The sequence below is a fragment of the Nylanderia fulva genome, unplaced genomic scaffold (genome assembly GCF_048542155.1).
Source record: "Nylanderia fulva isolate GAGA-0341 unplaced genomic scaffold, ASM4854215v1 Scaffold775, whole genome shotgun sequence".
Lineage (NCBI taxonomy): Eukaryota > Metazoa > Arthropoda > Insecta > Hymenoptera > Formicidae > Nylanderia > Nylanderia fulva.
This window is the reverse complement of record NW_028190889.1, coordinates 19,545-27,012: the sequence shown is the minus strand read 5'-3', so window position 1 is coordinate 27,012 and position 7,468 is coordinate 19,545. Positions and strand designations below refer to the sequence as shown.

The 7,468-nt window shown below is 41.4% G+C and overlaps 1 protein-coding gene and 1 long non-coding RNA gene across 2 annotated transcripts; one reads left to right on the top strand and one right to left on the bottom strand.

Annotated features, from left to right (window-relative positions):
* The first annotated feature begins 295 nt into the window (after positions 1 to 295).
* Positions 296 to 4,633, top strand: LOC146720121 (uncharacterized). Its single transcript, XR_014926204.1, has 3 exons — positions 296 to 2,724; positions 2,810 to 2,911; positions 2,996 to 4,633. It is a non-coding gene; the product is annotated as an uncharacterized LOC146720121 (long non-coding RNA).
* Positions 4,634 to 4,845: 212 nt separating this feature from the next.
* Positions 4,846 to 6,522, bottom strand: LOC146720120 (uncharacterized). Its single transcript, XM_085489030.1, has one exon. It carries the CDS (start codon positions 6,520 to 6,522, stop codon positions 4,846 to 4,848), a length of 1,677 nt encoding a protein of 558 aa, XP_085345156.1.
* Between the last annotated feature and the right edge of the window lie 946 nt (positions 6,523 to 7,468).

The window sequence follows — 7,468 nt, the reverse complement described above, 5'->3', positions numbered from 1 at the left end:
TATAAAGGTCCGGAACGCCAACGTTTAATAAAAAGAGTATTGCGAGATGTATGTTTATTGCGAATTCTTGTTCGTTCGGTGTTTAGAGAGAGAAGGCCTCGTTTCCCCGAAAGTCGAGATTTTTATATGCGCGTTTTACATAGTATAGGCAAGAACTTCGAGGGGGGAGCGGGGCAAGGAAGACCTGTGACATAAAATATATAAAATATAATATACAATATATATAGAAATATGAAGGTACGGGACCTCTGCTCTTCCGATATAGGGGGGGGGGGGACTTGGGGGGGAAGGGAGAGAGAGAGAGAGAATTGACTTTTACATTACCGCCGGCATTAGCGTTACCCAAGGTGTACCATGTGGAGGTTGTCGGTCGGATTTACACCTTTTTGTCGCGCCGTCTCGATTTTTGTCGCGCTTAATTTCGTGTTTGTATAACTGCGTTTGCGAAAATGTCGAGCAAAGTATGTGTGAGTGAATAAGACGAATCGCGTAATAATTGTCGTTGACTGTAAGTAAGAAGGATCGAAAGTGTGCGCGCGTGAGAGCGAGAGAGACGGCGATAGCCGTGAATTGCCGGTCGCCGGCGTATTTGCGTTGAACACCGAGTTACATCATTTTGCGACTATAATTCTACTCTCGGATTATCTGAGAATCTTTCGAATCGACTTTAGAACTTTCCTGATCGCCGAACTAGTTGTTCCGTTCTTTTCTTGTGTGCAATATATTGTGCGACCGTCTCTCCGTCCTCTCTCGCCAAACGAGAGAGAGAGTGCGAGAGAGACTGCTGCGTAACCTCGTCGTGCCGCTCTCCGTTTTCTCAATACTTGCTCGGTATCACTGATTGCTCGGTATCACTGATTGCTCGGTATCACTGATTGCTCGGTATCACTGATTGCTCGGTATCGTATCTTTTGGGCGCCAGGTGCGGTCAGGCCGCACCACTCAACAAATAATCATCGGACACGACGGCTCGGCCTCGGTAGCTCGGTATCAACAGGGGGTAGAGTGTCGTGGTTCTTTCCGTAAGGAGATTCGGAATCGCAGTCTCGGAGAGAGAGAGGAAATCTCGATATTAATTGTACTTAGAAGTAAGATAAAACAAGAATACTATATTTCCAGTTAATGATATATAAATATTAATGAAGTGTGAATATAATATTGTCATCGAGCCGTAGGGGGATCGCTGGGCTTTATTGTAACTTCTCGTTAACGTTATTCTCCTCCCTTAGTTTCATGCTCGGAATCGAAAAGACCATACACTAATCTAGCGTAACTTATTCTCAAGACTGGTTAATAAATGACTCTATATAATATAACTTCGATACAATGTTACTGTCGACTCGTTTTGGTGCCCCTCGTAGAGGCGAAGAAGGCAAAGATTTACGCAATACTTAATGACGCGGAAATCGACGCGAGTCCCGTGAGTCTCTCAACTAATTCTCGGTACTAAATTATTTATAGCATAATTGCTCGGTATCGTTACACGTCTCTAATAACTCTCGGGTCTCTGCCGAATCCGCGCTTACCGGACGATCGAGGAGGTGGCCTTACAATAGTTCGCCGTTGCAGATGGTCGCTGTGGGTCGTCGTCCTTTCGTGTGTTCGCAGGACACCGGCTTGCCGAACAGTGATTTCCTTTCGGGCCGGCGGGATTTCGGAAGGTACGCTGATGGGGAGGGGGAAGACAATGCGCGCCACCCCGGCCCGGTTGCCAGGTTTCGCGGCAGCGTTGCGCCCCGCGCCGGACCCGGAATCGATCCTCGTATTGATCCCTGTGTGTCGCGGCTGGTCGCGGACTTCCGCCGCCAAATTCAAATTGTAGTCCTCGGTAACGCTCTCCGTAGACCCGATCCTGGCGGCCCCGCTCACACCTCGTACGGCTGGGTGGGTATTCTCGTTAGCCTTGCTTCGCTGGGGGAGACCTTTCCGGGGTGATCAGGCCCGAGGGATCTCCGCTTTCTCCTCGACGTGTGGTGGCGGGGCCCCTTAGGGGTGTCCATCCTCGTGTAGAGATGCCGGCGCCTTTCCCTGCCTGCTCCGGGCCGCTCCCGATCGTCCACTCGAGGCTGTAATGATTTCCTTGGCAGTATCTCTCTCCCTTATTTACTCGATACTGTGTGTTTTATACTCACCGGGCCGGTCGCTCAGTCTCCGCTCCTCCCCCCCCCCCCCCCGAGGTCGTCCCTCCGTTGTTCGCCTGGGTCCTCTTCTTTCTAAAACAATGGCCGTTCTTCCGGCCCACCACCTCGATCCCGATAGAGTACGGGTGAGCTAGCGAAAAGGTCGCTGCTCACCCGCACGAAACACAAAATTAAAGTGCTCTCAGACGCCTCCCGGCCGGGCGCGTCCGCCCTTGTGACGGGCTCAAAAAGACCACGTCACAATTGTAAACGTGTCGTGTTATATAAAAATAATGTACAAATAAACTTTTTCGTTTTTCCATTCATTGCGACACCCTGTTAATATATAAAAAAAATAAATTAATATAAAAAAAATAAATATAAAATTATAATATAGTTCTTTCTTTTTATAAATTAAAAATTTTTAATATATTTCTGATTATAAAAAAAGTAAATTTTTTATATTCTATTTCTCGCAGCCGTCGATGCGGCACGCCGGCTCTCTCTCTCCTTCGCGCTTCTCTCTTGCATCATCTCTTCTGTGATATAGTGTTAAAAAAAAAAGATGACTAGAGGCAACGAAAACATGGTTCTCCGCCAATTAGTAAGTATGACACTTTAAGTAAAGAAAAAAAAATATATATAATACAAAATTATAATTATATTTAATTAATATTAATTTTTTCCAGCTCAATGATATCGAATTATCTCTTCTCTCGATCGTACCTGCGATATAGTGATAAAAAAAAAAGATGACTAGAGGCAACGAAAACATGGTCCTCCGCCAATTAGTAAGTATGGCACTTTAAGTAAAGAAAAAAATAATATATAATACAAAATTATAATTATATTTAATTAATATTAATTGTTTCCAGCTCAATGATGTCGAAATCGAGGAAGACGAACTCCAAATATTGGATCTCGCGAAATAAAGCGGATATTCGCAGTGATTACACAGGACATGGTGCGCACTGCGCAGCAGTGAGCGCGCCTTGTGCAGGTGTGGGTGTAGTGGTATAGAGTGATAAATGTATTAATATTATATGTATGCATATTTAAATATGAATGTAAAGGTATATATGTATGAATAATTAAATATGCTACTTATAAAACTAAAAAATATATACTTACCTTTACGAGCGAAACTTTCTAATATACTGAATTGCTGAGGTATCAATATATTGCCGTTTGTTATCACGAACAATATACTTCTAGTATATAGACGTCTGTGGGTCACTATAAAGAGATAATTAATAATAGTATATTGTGTATCAAGTGCGAAAAGTTGACAATTGGTCACGAGTGCGGAGGATGGACGCACGAGCCGAAAGCGAGTGCGACCACTCCATACGAGTGAACAATTGTCAATCCGCACTTGATACACATACTATTTTGTATTGCAAGTGCAGGCAAAGTGGCTGTTTCGGCGCGTTTTGTGTGCGCGAGGCGGCCGATCGCACGCCGCCATCTTGCCGCGGCACGGTGGGGGAATAGCCGGTTTCAATACATTTCCTACGGCTTGAGCCGTATACAATGACTTTTAACGCGGCTCAGCCGTAGATAATGGCTTTGAAACCGGCTTATTCACTCACCGCGTCGCCGCTAGATGGCGGCGGGGGAAATTGGCCGCTTTCGGCACAGAAAACATGCACCGAAAGTGCCACATTGCCTGCACGTGTAATACAAAAAATTTTATTGTTTTCATGACATGTTCTTTTTTGACGTTTACTTGTTCGTGCAGTCAAATTTTCGATTTCTTTTAATTTTTAAAGCCTGATCTACAATGTTCTTTTTGCCCTCTTATTTTCTTGCTTCTTTGTGCTTTACCCAGTGAGAAATAATTGGTCGAATTGTCATCGATTCGACGAATTTGACATCGATTCGACAATGAATTGACGTCGATTCGACCATCAATTCACACTGGGCATTTTACCGACAAAGTAGAGTTCGTCCACTTTTATCTCAGGCAACAAAAAGAGAAGAAACATTGTGCAGAGAAGAAAAAACACGAAAGACAACGCAAAGAGCACATTGTAGATCAGGCTTCAGACAACCGTGAAATATGCGGTGTGAGGAACGGAATACGATTTGAATATCGATTAATATACAATGCTTGTGTCCTTATGAAGCTTTATGGATTCTTATGGGTTTGACGCATCATTGCTGATGCCGCGTCTGATAGCTTTGCTTGTCACATCCATAGAAAGTATCTTTTTATATAAATTGTGATTATCTTCAGTGATTGCACCGTAGTAGCTACCACCGTGTCCTCCGATTGCTTGTGTGGATAGGTCTGATATTGCTGGAGTGAGGTGCTTCCAAGTTATAGTTTGTGTGGATCCAACTGATTTAAGCTGAATCATGATTGATTTGGGGATCGAGAATGGTGACTTCTCAATTAACAGCATTCTGCTCTGCTGGTGTGATTGTCTGGCGCAACTTGACTTTGAGAGATATGAATCTCAGCCAAAGCATTGCTGTGGTATAGTAGTTAAAGTACTTTGGAAGTATCGATTCTGTGTTCACGTCGTCTGCTACATATTCTGCGTAGCACAGTCTGGCCACCTCAATGAGTGTTGGGGCTGTGAGATCGAATCTGGTATCGTTGTTCGTTTCCCTAACTGATATGGACGAGATAAACACTGCGTTTTTCGTCGGATCATCCCTCATTGGCTGCACGTTTTTTGACATGCTCGCGGCTAATCTAGTTGGCTGATTAATGGCCTTAGGAAGCTCCGGTGATCTCATTTGAAGGGATCGAGCTTGTTAGTTTAGGGAGAATGTGCGCTGAAATGTGGAATTCTTCTGACCGATCATGGAGAGAAATAATCTTGAAAGAAGTGATGCCACGAGTCTTGTTCGTAGAACGTTCCCCGACTCCTATCAGGGGGATACTTGACTGAGAGCGAGGAAGCTTGAGAGCTTGGACAATTTTTTCCGAAATGATATTGATTTCCGATCCCTGATCTATAAGAGTTTTGATTTTCATGATGCGTTCATTTTCGTTGGCAATGAACATTTGAGCGGTGGCGAGAAGAATGCACATGGACGCCTGACTAGAATGTACGGCTGCATGCAATACTTGCGAGGGAGTCGTCTTGACTGAGGTTTCGGTAGATGATTTAGCAGGTGGGTGTTCAGCTTGACTCTCAGTCTTGGAAAGAATTCTTCGGTGAATTGTAGTGTGGTGTTTTTTACCACATTTAAGACATCGCCGAGTTGATGGACATTTTGAAACTCGATGTTTACCCAAACAATTGTAGCATAGTCCGTGCTTTATGATGAGAGAATATCGTTGTGGCGTAGTTTGCAAGGTGTATTGCGGACAGGCGTATAAGAAATGTTTAGCTGAGCACAAGATACATGAGGAAGGTGATGAGTTATCGGGTTTCTTTTGAATTTGGTGATAGGCCTTAACGGCATGCGATGATATTTTCTTTATTGTTGGTACGTTTTGAGAGTGTTCAAAGGCCTGCAAAGAGAGGAGGCGAGTAACAAGAAACTCACATAAATGTCTCCAAGTCGGAGGCTCTTTTGTGGAACCGAGATGCTGCTCCCATACTTTCACGGATTCGGCATCCAGCCTTTGAACGGTTAGGAACACTAGAAAATCATCCCAATGTTCAACTGGGCGTTGTAGAGTCTCCAGTGCACGATAGATTTGCATTATATTAGTGTACAAACGCTCGAGTTCACTGGAGGACTCCTTAGTGATCTTCTTGAGGGAAAGCAACGATTGAATTGTTGAATTCACAAGTAATCGTTTATTTTCATAGAACGAAATCAGATCGGTCCAGGCCTTTTGAAAATTATCCGCAGTAAGAGTCGTATTCTTGAGAAGATGAGCTGCAGTGCCCGTTAAACTGGCCTTTAAATACTGCAACTTTTCAACCGAGCTGAAACTTGCATTTCTGATAATGATGGAAGAAAATAGGTCCTTGAAGGACATCCATTCAGAAGCGTTTCCGCTGAATTTCGGCAGGTCGATTCGAGGGAGTCTTGTGTGATGAGAAACAGCCAGTTGATTAGATACAGGTTGAGAAAGAGATTGAGTTGAAGATGTCCTTGGAAGAGTAAGTTCCGAATCGAGATAAGCATTCATCTTGTCTAGAGAATCCAGGTATCTCTCATACGTTCGAGCATAGAAATCATCTTCAAAATAAGTGTGGTCTCGAATCAACTCCTTGTCTTCTGTACTGAGCTGACGAAAAGCTACAGTAATGGCTTCATGAAAAATAGAGAATTTTTCCCAATTCTCATTTAAAGCTGTAACACGAGCTTTAATCAACCTTGAAGTGATGTCATTTGTTGGAATCTTGTTGAAGCTTTCAATCGCTTGAAAAATTAAGGCACTTAAAGAAATCTGCTGTTCGATGCGATTCTCCACGTGAGAAATCCTCATGATGCTTGATGATGGGTTTTCCGGTGGTATTAATCCTTTGATTGTAATTTCAACTTAAAATAAACAATCCAGCTTACATAAATATCCGGCTCGAAGGACCAAAATGTCGGGATTAAAATAGGGGGGTAATTAATGGACTGTTAAGAAAATAAAACAGAATAAATTAATTGCCAGAAAACCTCTAGTTCTTAAGATCTTCGTACACAAGTACAAACATAGATAAGTCCATAAAAAGGAAACATGAATAACTCATAATCATACTGACAAATATCACATATTAATTCAATTAAACATCATATGCGGAGATAATTAATATGTATATTATATAGCAGAACAAAGAAAAGAAATTGCTAAATGTAATGACTTAATAAAATTAAACCATATGAAATAGAAAGGAAAGAGCTCAATGTAATTCTTAAATCAATTAACTCCGCAACATTTCAAATGATTTCAATTTCAGAAAACAGATATCATAGATTATCGGTTCAGAATAAACACATATACATATACAGTAACGCTCAATAAATATTAATGAATATGATATAGAAATCATAAATCATTAGTTAAATGTATCACATAGAATATCTTAACGACATACATTAACTCGTTAAAGTAATCAAACATAAATATATTAAATCTTTTATAACGATATAGGTTTAGTACAACAAATCAAATATAAATATCTTGAGTATCGGATAAACCTCTAGACTCAGTAAAATAAATCAAATATAGCATCATATCTTATAAACTCAGAAAAGTAACTCAAATATAACATCTTATCTTGTAAACTCAAAAAAGTAACTCAAATATGACATCGCATCTTGTAAACTAAGAAAAGGTAACTCAAATATGACATCGTATCTTGTAAACTAAAAAAGGTAACTCAAATATAACATTGTATCTTGTAAATTCAGAAAAGTAACATTATTAAATACAGTTATAAGAA

Bases quoted from the DNA above. Each gene is read 5' to 3' on its own strand.
- LOC146720120 (XM_085489030.1), bottom strand. From the start codon at position 6,522: ATGAGGATTTCTCACGTGGAGAATCGCATCGAACAGCAGATTTCTTTA.